We start from the raw sequence: 18,756 nt of genomic DNA on the forward strand, positions 1-18,756 counted from the left end.
TAAACTCCTCTAAAGATACAGTTTTGTGGCAGGCTTTCCTTTGAGACACCTCTTCTATTGGATTTTACTCAAGCCTTGTGGAGTGGCTAGTGTGCTTTTTGGAGCAAGAACTTCTCTTTCTTTTGCTGGATTTTTTACTGTCGCTTGTGTTCAGTCATCTTACTTTCTTCCTTTTTGGAGATGAGATCCAGCTTCATGCCGGTGAAGCCTGTAGCCACACAGCAATGCAGCGTGAGTGTTTACAAGCCGATGTTTGTGTCCTCGCATGGTGTGCTGCTGCATCCGTTCTTGGGGTTGAAAAGGGAAGTTGCAGCCTAAAGGGGTTACCCAGCGTTGAGTTTTAGCAGTAAACATCACTTATCTGTAATGTGAAACAGTTTTCCTCCAACACTGAGAGTCTTTGTTGACTTCATAAATTATTGAACAAACTAGCCTGCAGGGTTTGTTCTGGCGGTAAACATTTACAAGGACAGCGTCCTTAAAATTTGCTAAATTGGATAATAAAGGTGAAATACTTTGCGCCTTCGTGGATAAGACGTATTAAAGATAGTATTTAATTACAACTTTGTAATGAAGCATCATTTATAAAAAGATGTAACTAATTGCTTTATTGGTTGCTGAATCAATACATACTAATGCTTTATTGATCAGTCATTAGCTATAGTTGCCAGGTTGTACAAAGTTTTTCAGGCTGGTGTTCATCCTTTCTATTTGGTTTCACTGTGAACACAAATAACGAAGTACTTTTCCTGGAGAGCTACACTTTAGTTCAGTTTTAGAGTCGGCTACTTGTACTTTACTTAGTTACATACATTTTGCAACTTGTTCTTCTATTCCACTCGCATGTTGAGGCTTATATTATTGCTGTTATTACTCCACTACATTTACCTAACAGCTAAATTCATGAGTAAATTTGCAGATTGATTGTATTTGCATATTTTATCATACATTATTATAGACGAGTTTCGGAGTTAAATTTTCAGTGAAAGAAATCTGTAAAAACCCACACATATATTTTCCTCAAGAGCTGGTGGTGACTATAAGTGAATTATTCAGCAGCTAATGTTGCTCTGATTTTGCATAAAGTTTGCCATATAAATTTTAAAGGCAAAGATATGTCAGCACTGTCCTAACAACTTGTTCATGCTGCCCCCAAGTGGCTAACACTGTTATTGCAGATTAGGTAAGATATTAAATGCTTGTGACACCATTTTCAAGTATTGCTTTTTAAGTATAAGTATTGAATACTTTTTCGACCACTAAATAAGAGCTGTTCAGTACTCCGGTTTCTCTCTTTCTTATAAACAATCTAAGTTTTACATTTTTTGGGCCGATAACCGACTTCAAATGAAAACCGACACACTGGCAGAAGTAGCTCTTATAAATGTCTTATACCGTAAAATCTGTAATATAAGTCGCAACAGAATACAAGATGCAGTCTGTTTTTTGGGGTTTTCTATAGCTGTTTATTAATAAAAAAAACGGTGTATACAAGTTATTTCAATGTAAATTACAGCCTATCATTTGTTTTCGCCATGTCCAGTTTGCTATCCTGCTAGCTAGCGGTGCGGCACTTGAACTCAGCTGGCAGCTACACTGGCGATCATGCCGGCGCATGTCCGTGAAAAAGCTTCGGCTACAATCTATGGCTACATGATAGCGCCATTGTCTGGGTAAAATACACAATAAAATACCACTCTCTGCAATTTACGCTGGTATATTGGTCGCAACGGTATATAGGATGCAGCCCACTTTTCAGATGTTAAAACATTTATTAAAAGCACATCTTATACGCCGAATTTTACTGTAACTAAAAAGCTTTAAATGTTCACAATAACTGTTTATTAACTCATAAGTTTGCAGCATATTAACTATATATAGACCCACCAAATGTAGCAATTTAGGTAGTTTCGCTAACCCTTTGGCTAACCCTTTAACACTTATATTTTTATGCTACTGCTGTCCCATGCACTTAACATTTTTATGACCAGAAATTGCTTGTAAGAATGACAGAAAGTACAAGAGCATCTACTCAAAAATAGATATGACACGTTCATAACTATGTAACTTTTTATGGTACTAGCAGTCTTTGAACGCTAACACTGTGCTAGCGTCCTGTGCTAGCATCCTGCAGACCGAACAACACGTGCTGTTAAAGATACCTTACTATTAATACAATAAAACTAAATGTGTAAATATAAGATTTTATGTTGTAAGCAGAAAAGAACATCCTCAAACCTTCTGTTTTAAACACTTTCACCTCCACATCCTGTCAGGTCGCACACAAATCCTCTGCTCTCCTTTATTATTCCAGACACATTATTAATCACTTCCTGACAAGTTAAACTGCATTAAAACGTCTTTGTGTGTGTAATGACAACCCCCAGAGTCCACCAATATATCCACTGGAGGGTTTCCGCGGCGATGCTCCGACCTTACCAGCAGTAATTTCCTGTTTCTGTCAAGAGCCTCTTTAATTAGTGAGAACCGCTGGAATCATAACAGACCTCCCCCAACAGTACCTCCTCTCCTCTCCTTTCCACTTCTATATTTATCACTCTGCTCGGAGAACCAACCAGCTCCAGGGACTCCTGTACTTGTGTGTTCAAGCATGCTCCCTCGCGTGTGTTTTTGTGTGCGTGTGTGTTCGTGTCTTTCGTGTGAAATGTTTCGGTGCAGAGAGTGGATGTGTGGAGCTTTTGGCATGCATGCATTGAATGAAATATTCAGGTAACATTCAGGCGTGCACTCTAGTCCTCGAAATGTCTTCTTCTATGGTTTTACTCCCCCTTTCTGCAGGAGCGCTCCATGCAATTATAATACCCTCATTATTCCTGCTTATTTGACTCTTTTTCCAGCATCTGCTTCACTTAAATGAGATATTCCAAGTTGGGAAAAAAGGACACATATGCATCGAACACAGATTTAAACGTGGGATAAAGAGCAGTGTGGCGGAGGGGGTGCACAGAGAGTTGTTGTTGCCCACAGGCCTGAGAGCACTTTCTGCATTATACATCAGCCTCTTTCTTCTTCTTCCTTCCTGCCCCGAGTAACTGCAGGAGATATCAAAGGCATCAGCTCTTCTTTAACCTCGTCGAGATCCGTTTCCAGTTTATTGCCGGAACACAAACGAAGTACACATCTTCATGTGTCGTACGCCCAGGAAGGCATTGTGTAGGTCTATTGTCAAGAGGCACTCAGGCTGAGTCGTAGTACTCCTACCGCCGTATGAACCGCTGAAAGGGGCTTGAAAGGTGGGATGACATGGCTGAATGGAGTACGAGTGGGCTGCAGTGAAAAGTAAATGAGGTTGTGTCCTTTGGTATTTATAGGCTGCCTCGCTGACAGGCCTCTAAATAAGTTGTGTGACCTTATCGTTGGCATCGACAGTCGAATGTTGGTGGAAGAGAATGGTTTCATCTTCCTGCTCTTGGCCTTTTCATGTGTCAAAGCAAACAGCACTGATTCTGTGATTATTCCCTATGAAACTCATCACCTGACGGACTACAAAAGATTTTAAGCAGTTAGTCAATTGTTCTGAACCTTTTAACGTTTGATCTCCTGTCACGGGTTACATGTCTTTTCATTAGAATTTCCTCTTAGACTATTCCCTGTACTCCGGCTTCCTCCCACAGTGCAAAAACATGCTCCTCAGGTTAATTGGTGACTCTCAGTTGGTGTAAATGTGACTGTAAAAGGTTGTCTGTCCCTGTGATTGACTGGCGATCAGTCCAGGGTGTACCCTGCCTCTCGCAGCTGGGATAGGCTCCAGCCTCCCTGCGACCCTGAACAGGATAAACGTTTTTAGACTTGAATGGAAAACTACTTTTCTATTACTACTTATCAAACTGGAGTCGCCAGGAGGGAGATCGGGTGGACGGGAGGCATTCAAAGTGCAGGATTGTCACACCAAAGTCTGGGAAATGTGTCCACACTGTGGTTGTCTGTAGTTAAGTTTAGGCGATTTGACCACTTTGTTTAAAGTGGCGATCTCGAAGATTTCAGCTTCGTTCTCTTTGGCGGCACCTATGGCGATAAACGGTAATTAGGGGAGCACACTTCCCAGATATCCAGACAGTGTCTCACGTGTGACGTCCACGGTTGGCTCCGGTTGTAACTCTTGATTTTCCTCGCTGACGGTCGCTTTCCTTTTTAGACTGTTTGCTTCATCTGAGCGTCGAATTTGTTTCTTTTTCTTTGGATTTTCACTTATTTTTGAAGTTGTATCTGTAGTCATCCATCTTTTCTTTGTTTGTTCAGCCATAGTAGATTACTGTTTACTCGCAACACTTGAGGAGACCGGAAAAGCAGCCACTTAGCTCCGCCTACCCTCCCTGCCTGACTGCTGGGTGATAGAAAACGTGTCCCTAACTGGGCACCGCTTGTGATTTTTACTCAATCAATCACCATTGTTACCTCATTCGGCGATAGAGACTTTAAATGAAAATCTTCGAGATTATCACTTCAAGGACAGAAAAAGGTCGTGGTTCTGGTTTTGTTTTTGATAAAAAAAATAGCTTGATAGGTGCAACATTTCTATCTACATTTTGTATTTTCCATTACTTAACAGCAGACTCGCATTAATCTGTTTTCGGTCCAAATCTCTGTCCTGCTTACAGCACATCTTCCACAATCATACAATTCTTCCATATACGCTGAAAAGGTGAGATTGCAAAGGTGAAAATCATCACATTTTCTATTTTCTTCTTGTCTTCACAGCACCAAGCAGGGCTGGAAGACATCAGCCCCACTGAGGAGGGGACAGATACGGAGGATAATGAAGAGGAGGACCTGGGCGTCCTAGACGACCAGCGGAGCATCATCCTCCACCTGCTCTCCCAGCTCAAACTGGGCATGGACCTCACACGGGTGAGATCCTGAAACTGACTTTTTAACTGGAAAAATAAAGAATGAAAAGAAAGTATAGAAAATATTTTAGGTTGTTTTGTTCTTTTCTTCTAGGTGGTGTTGCCGACTTTTATTTTGGAAAAGCGCTCACTCCTGGAGATGTACGCCAACTTCATGGCGCATCCCGACATGTTCCTGTCAATCACAGCCGGAGCAACAGCCGAGGACCGAATCGTCCGCTTTGTCGAGTACTATCTGACCGCCTTCCACGAGGGGCGGAAAGGTGCTGTGGCGAAGAAGCCCTACAACCCGGTGCTGGGAGAGACCTTCCACTGTTCCTGGGAAGTGCCTCGGGACAAGGTCAAACCTTTGGTCAGATCCAACCAGGGGTCCTCCTGGGAGCCGAGCAGGGGCCCCAACAACACACAGCAGGACGACGATTCACCGGGAGGATGCTACAGGGTGCGATTTGTGGCGGAGCAGGTGTCCCATCATCCACCGGTGTCGGGGTTTTACTGCGAGTGCCGGGAGAGGAGGATGTGCGTCAACGCCCACGTGTGGACCAAGAGCAAGTTCATGGGAATGTCTATAGGAGTGTCAATGGTGGGAGAAGGTGAGCTCACACACAACATATGAAATACTCTAGATCTGATCGATCACTTTGGTTTGAACTTTTCTTTTTCCTTCACTGAACAAGGTTGAATTTTTCAATCGGATAAAGATTTCTATTTCAGGAGAGAGCTCGCCTCAAAAGTCTTAAAAGCTTAAAATAATATGATAATTGATACAAAACAGAAAATGCTCACACAGCACTGATGGAAGAAGTAATATTCTCTCTACCTCGCTGTAAAGAAAACTGTGATTAAAGCTCTGTTTTTGAAATTCACTGAAGTATAAAAGTTTTATCAGGTAATGTATTAAAGTAGAAGCAATGTGTTATACACATAAACTGGATTTTAAACCTGGAAACATGAACATATACAGTATATAAGAAGTGTTTTAATGTATACTTTATATCCTGTTAATAGTTTAATCAGTCACACGTTTCAAAGATAATCATTTGTTTGAAACATTGAATGTTTCTGAACAGTTGGGTCGCTCTACAGTAAATACAAATTAGGAGAAGATAATAGAATTGCTCATATTAAAGTTATCGTTTATCATGCTCAGCAAATGTCCCATTAAATGTCCTTTGTTGTCATGACTTTTGGGAGTTTGTTGCCGTGTTTATCACAAGCAATGTAGGCGTTTGTTGTTCCTTAAGAAGCCATATGCTGCCCTATAAATACATTAATTAGTATAATGTATTAAACTTTTATTACAGGGCTTTATCTATACATCAGCAGAGCGTACATGCTCTTTTACAGTCACACCCTGTTATGCTCTCTCTGTAATGCGGCATTAGGGAAATTCTGATTCGGGATGTTCGGCTCTGTGAGCAAAATTTGACTTGACTTGACATTAGGGATGGACATAATTACAGCACAAGTATATAATGTAAAGGCTTAAGGAAAGCAATAACACAAAGGTAGGTAAGTCACTTGTGCTGTGAGTAGAAAATACCACAAAATGATGCCATAATTAAAAATGAAAAGGTCACAACAACACGAGCCGTTAGCCAGAAAGATTTCACATTAGACTGCAACGAATACTAACTTATATAAACAGTAAACAGCAATTTATTGTGATATTTTCTCTACAATATCAAACACCTGTTCTTGAGATGTCCCCTCTGACAGTATATAAATAAAACACAATCAAAAAGACATACTTTTTGAGGACTGTACTAGTTGTGTCAGCAAAAAACAGGAGGAACAAAAAGTCAGAAAATAACCTAAAGAAAGCCGTCACAGTGTCCCGTCCTCTCCCGTGGCGATCAATAATCGAGTCCCCCGTCAGCACCATCACACCGTGTACAGCAGACTGTTTGAAATGACCCTGAGAGAGAAACAGGAAGTCCTCGAGGTCGGATCGACTGAATCTGGATACATGAACTGATTGGTTCAGACATCAGAGCTCAGTTTACTCCGGATACCTGTCGACAGGTCGTGACGCAGCGGTTCATCATCGTGTTCGGAGGTTGATGATGCTGCTGTCAGAGAACATCGTGACCCTCATATCAGGGAATATTGATTACAAGGTTTTTTTCTTTCCTGATAGCAGTTGATACTCCGTTCTTATGAATGGCTCAGATTTGACGGACTGGCACAATCTGGCAGCGAGTCAGCACCAGAAGAGAAGAATAGAGGCCTAACCAGACAAAGCTCCACTAAACCTGCTACATTTAAATGCTGCTAAAAACTTCCTGAGGATATATTTCTCTTTTTAAGTTATGATAAAAATATCTTTCAGGACTTCGGGAGCTACATAATTTAACATTTTTAGAGGAGCCATTCTGCATAATTCATCCTTTGACTTTTGATACTTTAAGCACATTTTAATCATAAAACTTCTGAACTTTTATTTAAGTAGAATTACGAATGCGGAGCTTAGAGATTATTTTCACTCTTCCGCTAATAAGAAAAGGATCCGAACCGCTCGCTTTCCCTGCGTTTGCCTGAAACATATTCAGAATCACAAAATGAATACAGACCGTTATTATGATTAAATAGGCTTACCTCTCACTGTGTCGGCCCTGTTTGTCATAATGTGGCCACAATGGCGGTTAACCCTGTGAGGCATCCTGATCCCGTGTAAACATGCGATTACGGTGCAAGAACAGAAGGCTATTCATGGACATGTGAGAGGCTGAGGAGAATCAGCAAGACGTTGTTGTTGTTTACGACAAAATAAATCCACTTATGCACCGACTGAGCGACTCAGATGATGAATTACATGTGCTGAGAGTCAATCACGAGCTTAAAGTATAATAGCTTCTCTTCTGGGCTTCAATGCGCCCAGGAGACACGAACACAAACTGCCTGAAGGAGATATCAGCTGCTTTATATAATGTACCTCACAGTGGGTATTCATTGTGCAGTGTATTATACATTGAATGTAATAGAGAGCTTTTATTGATGCCTCCACTCAGGTTTAATCATGTAATTATTATTATTTCCCAACACATACAGGCCGGGGATCCACCACTCGACTCCGTTTAGTTTAATCACAACATGACTTAAGATTTAAAGCGGCTGCTGTGCTGATGAAAACGATTTAGTTCAGTCGAGTCGTTACCTTTCATTTCATGTTCATTCTGAATGCTTAGTTTCTATGTACTTCTGCATGATGTGTTTTATAAGTGCTTAATGAAAACTACATTTTAGGCTCATAGATTAGATTATTGTTTATTGCTCCGATATTTGATTATGCGTGTAGGAAAAGGGAGGCAGTGTGCAGAGGAACGAGCTGGTTCAAAATAACCTGATGTGAACTTTTGGCTTCCTCTCTTTCAAATGTTTACCTCACAGAAAAAAGTCATCATGCATCGTTTCTCACTTTCCTCCTCTCAGGGGTCCTCTGTCTCCTCGAGCACGACGAGGAGTACGTCTTCACGCTGCCCTGCGCCTACGCCCGCTCCATCCTCACCGTGCCCTGGGTGGAGCTGGGGGGCAAAGTCTCCATCAACTGCGTCAAGAGCGGCTACTCTGCCACCGTCACCTTTCACACCAAGCCGTTCTATGGAGGGAAGGTTCACAGGTGAGGGTTTGTTTTTCTCTCTCACTTCTGGAGCAAGTGAGAGACAAGGAATTTCCCTTTGTGATTTATAGCAATCCAACTGATTCTACAATAAAACCGGACATATTTGGCTCAGTGTAAATGCAGCAGGCAAGTCAGTAAAAGACAACTGTGTTCTCAAATTACTACTACAAACACATACCAGAGATGTGGACTTGAGACTTGGTGACTTGGACTCAAGTCGGCTCGAGTCACTGTTTTGAAGACTTGACAAAAAATAAATGACTTGGACTTGAGGCATGTTGACTCGGATGACTTGCGTGTGTTCATAAGTTTGAATGTTGGCTGAAAGTTCATGTCTATCAAGTCTGTACGCAGTGCAAACTGGGAATCATGATTGGACGACTCAAAAAGATCCCCGGGTATGTGATTGTCATGATTGGATGACTGGCTGTCAGTCAAACTCCTCGCTATAGCAACAGGCAACATCAAAGCCCCCCCGCTACCCGATGTTTTTCCCCAAAGAGAAGCCTCTTCAGTCGTACTCATTACTCCTCAATACGGTCTCAGAGCAGACCATCATCATGGCTGCGTCTGTGCCAAGATAATACAGATACAATTCACTGTCATACTTTTTGAACAGGTTATAGAAATTGGCCAATAATATCATTATTAGACGAGCTGCTAACACCTTGTCTTTTCTCTTTATAAAGACTGGATACTACAGGTAAGAGTGGTGTATCTTGGGTGAAAAAAAAAGACTTGACTTGCCTTAACTAAAGGCTCGACTTGACTTGACTTGCCCAAGAAAAGACTCGAGACTTCTTGAGACTTGAGCAAAGATGACTTGGTCACAACACTGACAAATACTATTACAGGCTGATTTTCAACTGCAAAGACCCAAATACCACCTATATTGTGCTTTCAGTTTTAATGAATGTGGAGATATTCCTGAAATATCACCACAGAAAACTATTTAGGCAACAAATAAGCAACACAAATATGTTTCCTTAAAATAAAAATGAACAAAAAGTAGTAATAATAATTTCATAGGGACCAGGGTTCATAGTCCTGTAAAAAAAATCTGTCAAGCCTTTAAATAATTTCATGACTTCAGGTGGATATAATTAGAACAGGCAGATCAAACAAATTCCTAACAACAATCTCTCTGATTGGCAAACTTAGAGTGACAGCAGAGGTGAAACACAACCCGACCAACACCATCGTGTGCAAAGCTCAGGGCGAGTGGAACGGCACGCTGGAGTTCACCTACAGCAGCGGGGAAACCAAAGTGATCGACACGACCAAACTCCCGGTCACCAGGAAGAAGCTGCGGCCTGTGGACAAAGAGGGGAGGACGGAATCACGGTGAGAACCACTGACTTCATGCTATTTTATAAAGAGGCAGGGGTAGTGACAGATGCGGGGAAATGTCTTATGAATGTCATTTTAAACATGTGCTTGTAGGCGGTTATGGCAACATGTGACCAAGTCTCTGAAGGAAGGGAACATGGACCAGGCCACGGAGCACAAACACAGGCTGGAAGAGCGACAGAGAGGGGAGGAGAGGCAGAGAGCAGCTGACAACAAACCCTGGACACCCAAATTCTTCACTAAAGAGGTAAAGTGGATAGAGATAGATTGTGACAGTGAGGCAGGGCTGGGTAGCAATTTGACATGAGGCTTCAGGACCTTCTTCTAACTGACCACACATTTTTGGTGAGACATTCTTAGATATCCATTTGTTTTTCTGATTGTTCCTACACCAGAATGCAGGGTCACTTCCTGGTTCCTCCTGGTGGTTTACAGGAATTTCTGCAGTCATTACTGAGGCTCAGATTGTATCTTCTACATGGATTGATAACAATTATGTTACCTTTAGTTTGAATATGTTCTACCTTTGCTTAAGTGGTAATCTCGAAGAGCTCAGTTCCGTTCTCTTTGGCGGCACCTATGGCGATATACGGCCATTGCGGGAGCACACTTCCCAGATATCCAGACAGTGTTGCATGTGTGACGTCCACGGTTGGCTCCGGTTTTAACTCTTGGTTTTCCTCGCTGACGGTCGCTTTCCTTTTCAGACTGTTTGCTTCATCTGAGCGTCAAATTTGTTTCTTTTTCTTTGGATTTTCACTTATTTTTGAAGTTGTATCTGTAGTCATCGATCTTTCCTTTGTTTGTTCAGCCATAGTAGATTACTGTTTACTCGCAACACGTGCAGAGACCAGAAAAGCAGCCGTTTAGCTCCGCCTACCCTCTCTGGCAGACCAACCACTGCTGGGTGATGGAAAACGCGTCACTAACTGGGCGCCGCTTGTAATTTTTTTCAGCAAAAGTCGCACCCGATAGCCAGTCTGTAATACCGAAAATGCAAAGGCATTCATCAGTGGCCCATCGGCTCAATCACCATTGTGTTACCTCATTCGGCGATAGATAGAGACTTAACAGACATTTATTTAAATGAAAATCTTCGAGATTATCACTTTAATATTTGGGTGATTTACTTGAGTTTTGGTCACCAATGCACAAACATTAACTTTCCCTCAACCTGTCATTAATCGAGCATTTTCTTCACATGTGCAGGGAGACGGTTGGACCTACAACAGCCCGCTGTGGAAGTCGACCTGACAGCAGAACAACACTCACCTCTCGCGGACAATAACCGAGCTCCTTCCTCTGCAAGTGGAGGTCAGAGGTCAGGAAGTCAAGCAAAAGGGAGTCCTCCGACATGGCCGTCAGACCTGAACTATAGACTCCCAGAGTGACACACAAACAGGAAACAAGGTGCCAAAGGGATCTCCACTGTTATAACCAGGACCAAGTGGTTGGAGCTCTTGGAACAGAAGTAGATTTTTATATACAGTTAAAAGTATTCAGAGTAGAGTATTTCTATTTTTCACCTTGCCAAGGCCTTTTTTGCACACGCACAGTGATGACGTTGTGTGGTTTTTTTTTTAAATCAATGTTTTCTCAGACAGAGTCAATGTTTGGTTTCAAGCTTTTAGTTTGTAAAGCAGCGTTAGAATGAATCTGTCCCCTCTTACACATAATACTGTAGCTGTACGTGAGTTGTTTATAAAAGCACTTTTCCCATAGTAATATTTTATATCTATGGCTTTTACCAATCAGGGTGGTCTCTAAGAGCTTTACAGGAAATAAGAAAACCGTACATTAATTTAAACATTGAATATAAATCAACAGGTAGAACAAACAAATGTACTACAAATGATTATGTGTTAGTATATATTATTATACCGTACATTAAGGTGAGCTTCTAGAAAGTGATTGTTTTGTCTGCACTATGAATGTATTTGGGCACATTTACACATATTATGCTACTTTCCCTCTTTTACTGTTCACTTCTACACATGCTTTTACCTTTTTGTTTTGCCAGGTCGCTCAGAATACTTACTGAGTGAGATGCAGATCTACATTTCCATTACTACCTCTCTTATTCAGCTACTTCAGCCATTAGCCACTTATTATTCCGAAACAAAACACGGGTTTGTTTGTGGCAAAATACTTCTTTGTCTTTTGATCTTTTATTTTCGTGTCTGTGCTCTAAAGATGGCACTTGTGTAATTAGGCAGTGCGTACCTCCTGAAGTTAATGCTTCTTGTTAGGTCGCCCGTGTCGATGAATATGGATGAGGGCGGCTTGCAGAAACACACATCTGGGGGTCAATGGGAGGTTTTTTCCTCTGAAGATGAGTGGATAATCTAATCACTGCGAACCTGGGGTAACCAGCCTGCTGGATAGAAAAGGAAATGTCTTGGGTCATACTTCTGTGGAACTCACATTTTCACAGTCCATACTGAACAGACTGTGTGACCAATTTTGAATTTAAGGCTTTAAAAATATATATTTTAACAGTAAATCCACTTGAATATTAATTTCCTTTTGCCTTATATATATTTTCTTGTCTCCAGACTGCCTGCTATTTCAGTTGTACCTTCACATCAATATTCAGATAGTATTTTAAGCCGGATGAAATTACCAGATGCCTATTTGTAGCGTATGCATTTACATGACAGCATAAAGAACAGACATGCAACCATTGAGTCATCTGCAGCCAACCACTGTTCATTACTGTTTATGACACTCGCCTTACATGAAACTGTTTGTTTTTGTTTTTTATCCAAAAAGTATCCACTGAAGTAGATTGTGATATAAGAGGGATTGTCCATAAATAAATACCTTCTACATTTTTTAAATTAAACAAGTTGTCTCATGATGTCCTGAATCTGTTTAAATGTCCTGCATTCAAGCGTGATATAATAATTTACATCCTCGTTATGCATTTCACAGGGAGAGGACTCATAAAACATCCCATTTGTCTTCATTTAAGTCAAAGCAGGTGCTGTTTAAGGTAGTTTTGTTCTAATAAAAAAGTGCTAAGTGCTAGGTGTCATGGCTCCAAAGTGAATATCTAACTCTAAACAACTACTGTAATAAATTTAGCACAAATACTCACAGTACTTAGAGGATAAACTCTAATCACTTCGGTGGTCCCTTAATTATTTTTATCGGAAAGATCCAAGCCGTAAGGTGTCAAAAGGAGACCGTAAAAACTAATGACTGTTTTTCTTACCCTCAGCTGAAGATTAATGTACAATTAAACATGGCAAATAAGCTAATATGAGTCTGATAACACGCTGAAAACTAGCACGGTAAACATACATAAGCTAAATATTGGCAGGTGTTCACACCATTATAAATCTAGGTGCTAACTATATTAATGCTAACATTCTTAACAAGAGGTACATACCAAATATTAGCACGATACCATGACAACGTCAGCTTGCAAACATTGCCTACATGCTAGCTAAACAATAGAACATGTTCCTAAATGTAATATTTATTCTTTTGAAACGTGACATGTTGAAAGTTTGTCAGGTTAAACCAAGGGGTAACTTCAAGGGCTGATAAATGAAGAGTGACGCTAACTGCTAGGTGACCTCAGATAATTTGACTCAATTTGACATGTTAGATATTTTTGTCCATATATGGTCAATGCCGTCCGCGAGGCTTCAAACAGTGGTCCAAAAAATGTCACAGTGGCCACGTTCACTTCTTAGATACAGTCAATGAGTCAAACACTAACTTTAGCTCTAAAAACATGAGTAAATTGGCATGTTATCTGTACCAAACTTAGCACATTAGCAAGAACAGCGAAGGCTACAAATATAGTATTAGCACGTAGAGCTGAGCTTGATTACCGGAGTTTAAAAAGGCCTTTTAAGCGCATTTTTTATACATATTTGGTAAGAAATAGCATTTTAATTTAACAATAATTTCTTTTTGAAGATGTGCAGATGTATCCCGTCATCCAGCAGCTTAAGCTTCTAGTGTGAGTTTTACTTACAACTTTACTGTACTTCAGTATTTTCCTTTTGTGAGACTTTTGTAAGGATGATTTTTTGGCACTTTTGTATCATTATATTACCCTTGAACCTCAAAGTGTTGCTCCTCACATAAGGGAGCCGCCTCAGTATATCTGAGAAACTAGTATCCGTTTAAAGAACTAATACTTACCAACACGCACCAGTGGATTCCACCTCCTGACCACACAATCTCTGGCACGCTTCTCAAAGCCAACACAAGATTTCCTCTGAGAGTAAGGTCATTCTTCATAGATACTTCTGCAGACTCAGAAGCAAATGTCTCCATCTGAAGGCTAATGCTGCCATCAAGTGGTTGACTTTTTTCCACCAAAGCTGAGAAATTAAATACACTGTTCATTTGAAATTCTTAATTCTTCTTTAAAATGACTAATTTTAGGATTTCAGAAGGCGGAAGGGGACAAGTCAATAACAACAACATACACAGATTTGTTTTTCATTAAGGTGTATATTTAAAGATGGCTGAACAGAACAATGTAAAAATGTAAACTTTGAAGGTGAGGGAGGGATTTCATCAAACAAAAATGGTGTCGGGGGGACAGGCGGCACTGAGCTACTGAGACTTGAGTAAACATAGTAGAGGAAAGAACCATTCTGCTGCTCCTTATGAAGCCAAAATAAAAGAGAAAACATAAAGAGGGTGACAAACTGTACATCACATTAAGGCTTAGTCTGAACTCTCTCCTCTCTTGACAAATGAGAAATCAAAGGACGTGACAGTTTAGGCGAGTTACAATAACAATGTGGCATTTCGTCCTGATGCCTAAAAGTGGTGACACTCAGCTTGAGGGAAGATCAAAGCAGAAAGAACAAAGAAATTCAGACAAAAAAAGTGTTAAAAAAAAGAAAATGAACAGGTGATACTAATAATTAAAGTCACTTTCTGTGAGATGTGACAAAACAAAGTACAGCTATTTGATGTGTTAGTCTTTTGATGTGTCACTTATTTGATACAAAAAGTTAATGCAGCGTGCACACAGAAACTTCTTTAGTGTTTGGACATGGCATCTCAATCCAGACACACGAGGAACAGTGCAGTGCCCAAAACAATAACAAGTCGAAGGTTTACGGCCCAGTAGAGCTGTGTCCCAATCGTAGACGACATAGTTTAAACAGTCAGCGATATAAGCCAATGACAACTGATCAATCAAACATTAAGATAGATACAATTTAAAAGTAACAGTTTAAATCAGAAATGGCAAAAATTGCGGTGCCTATTCTTCTAACATTCTTCTAGTACGATCACTAGAGTTCAATTACAAGTCCTTTTTATGGACAACTACAACATCACTAACCTAATGGAACAAAGCTTTGTGGCATACTTTGACAGTCTTTCAGGCGCAATGGAAACCATTTACTTGTTTAAGCTACTTTAGTGTGAGGATGTTAAACTTTTATCCGTTTCTTAACCGTGCAAAAGGAATATTTTGTTTTTTTAATCAGAATAAGACATTTCAAGAAGTCATTTTGGGTTTTCGGAAACTTACTGGCATTTAAATGTAAGTTACTACATTTTTTAGACCAAAAAAAGGTGTTATTGAGGAATGTACAAAACTTGGATGCAGTCTGAATGGCCATGAACATAACTGCTTGAATAGGTATTACTTCTAAAGTGTGAAAAAAAATTACTTTAGAGTTCAAATGGATTAAGCCTTTGCATATGCAGAATTACAGACTGGGTGTCTGGTGCGACTTTTACAGAAAAAAATCTCAAGCGGCGCCCAGTTAGTGACGCGTTTTCCATCAGCCAGCAGTGGTTGGTCTGCCAGAGAGGGTAGGCGGAGCTAAGCGGCTGCTTTTCCGGTCTCTGCAAGTGTTGTGAGTAAACAGTAATCTACTATGGCTGAACAAACAAAGAAAAGATGGATGACTACAGATACAACTTCAAAAATAAGTGAAAATCCAAAGAAAAAGAAACAAACTCGACGCTCAGATGAAGCAAACAGTCTGAAAAGGAAAGCAACCGACAGCAAGGAAAATCAAGAGTCACAACTGGAGCCAACCGTGGACGTCACAAATGAGACACTGTCTGGATATCTGGGAAGTGTGCTCAGGCATAGGTGAGAACGAAACTGAGATCTGAGATTACCACTTTAAATAAATATTTGCTCTTCGTGAAGATTAACTGCTTTTCTCTCTTTTTAAAACGGCGAGTATTTGAGGGATTTTTGACTTTTGTTAGGACAAAAAATGTGTTTGTTTTAAGAAATTACCTTGAGGTCTATTTTTCTGACAATTTATAGACAAAACTACTCACTGATTAGTTGCAGCCATACAGCTCACTGTAATATGCAGACCAGATGTGGTTACATACCACACTACCTTTATAGACATGTATGCAGGAAGAGGTTTAGGACACAGCTCTAAAGTACCGTAAATATGGACGTTATTCCACCCTAATCACAGACAATGATGGAAGTTTTTACCTCTCCTGACCTCAGGTGTCTTGTATAGTTACAGTGCCTGTGTACCAGCCACCCCTCTTCACAGTTCTATTTCCAGACATCTTGAAAAAAGTCCAGTTTCCAAAGCCCCAGTCTGGCCAAAGCACCCAACCAGCCACGTTTACACACGATGAGCTGAAACAAAACGCTAAAAAAGTCGACAGTTACAAGTTAATGAGGCGATGATGACCAGCAATGAGGCACTAGGCTTTGCACACTGAACTAGAGAGCGCCCCCTGCAGGAGGGGAGGCCTAATTTATTATCACTACTTTTTACACACAGTTGCTCGCTTCCGTCTTTAAAACCCTAGCAGCAGAAATGTACAATCTATGCAATTTATGAAAAAAAGGGGGCCGGGGGTGGAGGGGAACATTGTAAAAATTCACATTCATTCTTCCAACAAAATCTCAAGCCCCTCTATACAAGAATTATTGCATTCACTGTTCTATTTGCTGTCATACAAAAAAAAAAAATCACAAAGAGAAATTAAGAGAAAAACGAAAAACTGCATATTTAAAAATCACCACAATAATCCAATATATTATCATCCTTTTACACATTTTCTTTACATAACATATTTACATATTAGGCCAATTTTTTTTCTAAGGATTTTCTTGAAAAATAAGGTCGGGAGCCAGGCAGACATAAAGGAGATGATTATGATAAAAAGGTTAATATTACACATGAACTGTGCCAAGACGGTGACGTTCCTCCATTCCGCATACTCTCCTCTGTACACGTGTCAGGAACAAGTCCTCAGCTTTCACTCCCGCGCTTCCGCTCGCTCAGTGATGAGTTCACATGTGCCATGGAGCAAGGTCGATGGGTCTTTGGTGCAAATGTTCCTAGTCCTCTCTCGTTTCCCCCCCCTTTCACGTCCTCCCAAACCCGATCCCCGCACTGATAAGCAGTTAATTAACGTACCACAAAAATTAATCGACGCAGAACCAAGTAGAGCAGCCCTATGCCTCGCCACACATTCAAGTACAAAACAGAAAAACAAAAACTGGAGGGAAAAAAAAAAATGAGCAAGACAAAGATCCTCAGGATAAAACAGACAACAGGTCTGGAGCTAGCCAGATATGACACTTCAACTTCCTCACCACACAGGGGCGCTCTAATGGGAAGCGCTTGAGTGCCAAGTGCCAGATAAACGGCCCCCCCGTGTTCTTCTTCATTGGTTGTTCGAGGTTTCTTCGCATTTGTTTGTTTGTTTTCCTAGAAGAGTTCATCGTCATCATTATTTTTTTTGCAGTTTCCTGCCTTTCCTCAGGGCAAGCTTGTTCTTGATGTGTCCTCGCTTCCTCTTGGCCGTCTGTGTGGAGGGACAGGGGAAAAATAGAAGTTATGCATATAAATGGACTTATATGATGGATTGACTATGAGGACTGGATATGATAAATGTTTTGTCACAGAAAACGGTGACCTTAGAGCAACTCTGCACCAATAAGCGGTATATAAAAAAACTCCACTTGGAAGCTACACTCTGGTTTATTTCTGATGTCACTTGTTTATTATAATAGACATTCTTTGAGTTAGTAAAATATGTTTACAGTCACATAGCTACTGTGACTGGGTCAGGTACCAACCAGGTAACCCACCACAAAGTTTTGTAATAAATAAAAAATAAAGTATATTTATATAAATGTACAGTTAGGTCAGAACTAAAATGAACTTAATGTGGGCAGGCAGCAAGAGTTGTTTTCAGTAGAAATAAGCAGTAATAAATTGTGCCTTTAAAATCTTAAATGAGCTTATTTTTGATCCGAATCAAAGACCAAATTGTTACAAAGTTGGATTTTGCCTCAAGTTTAGTTTGTGTTAACACGGCAGCTTTTACCAGCGGACCAAAAGTTTTGATGCGGGGGGAATTTCCAAGTGGGAAAATCCCTGAGGTAAACAAAGCAAGAGAGCACACTGATCAATTACACTCGGACCACGGACTGTTATGATGTCGGAGTTTTTACTTTTAACCGACACTGTTCCACCCTCCTTTAGTTTTCCACTGCACAGTTTGAATACCTCCGTGTTCTTGTGCGTTTCCACAAGCATTTGTGAAATTGTTTGGTCAGCCCATATTCCTGCTTCCTCATTGCTCCCCCACGTCTGTCCTCTACTCATCTTGCTGCGTGTCTCTGCAAACGTCAGCACCCGTAAACATACTACAATGCAGTTTCATGGTTTGTTTCCTGTATTTGGTCCTGTTTTAAGTCCGAATCAACCAGAATCAACCGGACCGTGGTTCGTTTGGAAACGGACCGAGACCGGTCTTTTCTAGCGGACCACGGTCCGGTTGTTTAGTCCGCATTCCGGCACTCACACCGACCTAAATGAAGCGCACCGAGCGGACAAACGCTCCAGGGTTCGTTTTAATCAGACCAAATGAGGCTGGTGTGAACCCGCCCTGAAAGAGCTTTGAGTGGTTGGAAGAGTAGAAAGGAGC

At 40.7% G+C, this 18,756-nt stretch overlaps 2 protein-coding genes across 2 annotated transcripts in view; one reads left to right on the forward strand and one right to left on the reverse strand.

Annotated features, from left to right (window-relative positions):
• Positions 1-12,683, forward strand: part of LOC138609398 (oxysterol-binding protein-related protein 10) — a 75,183-nt gene extending 62,500 nt beyond the window's left edge. Inside the window, exons 8-13 of the mRNA XM_069682048.1 lie at positions 4,720-4,869; positions 4,963-5,461; positions 8,301-8,487; positions 9,652-9,834; positions 9,934-10,087; positions 11,050-12,683. Of these exons, the coding sequence (XP_069538149.1) occupies positions 4,720-4,869; positions 4,963-5,461; positions 8,301-8,487; positions 9,652-9,834; positions 9,934-10,087; positions 11,050-11,094 (1,218 nt within the window). The 3' untranslated portion in view covers positions 11,095-12,683. The remainder of the gene's footprint in view (positions 1-4,719; positions 4,870-4,962; positions 5,462-8,300; positions 8,488-9,651; positions 9,835-9,933; positions 10,088-11,049) is intronic.
• A 1,613-nt stretch (positions 12,684-14,296) lies between these two features.
• Positions 14,297-18,756, reverse strand: part of LOC138608374 (dolichyl-diphosphooligosaccharide--protein glycosyltransferase subunit STT3B) — a 103,789-nt gene continuing 99,329 nt past the window's right edge. The window contains exon 16 of the mRNA XM_069680949.1: positions 14,297-17,628. Coding sequence (XP_069537050.1) covers positions 17,554-17,628 — 75 coding nt within the window. The 3' untranslated portion in view covers positions 14,297-17,553. The remainder of the gene's footprint in view (positions 17,629-18,756) is intronic.

The sequence above is a fragment of the Semicossyphus pulcher genome, unplaced genomic scaffold (assembly GCF_022749685.1).
Source record: "Semicossyphus pulcher isolate SPU_LCO1_2020_fin unplaced genomic scaffold, fSemPul1.0.p SCAF_5, whole genome shotgun sequence".
Classification (NCBI taxonomy): domain Eukaryota; kingdom Metazoa; phylum Chordata; class Actinopteri; order Labriformes; family Labridae; genus Semicossyphus; species Semicossyphus pulcher.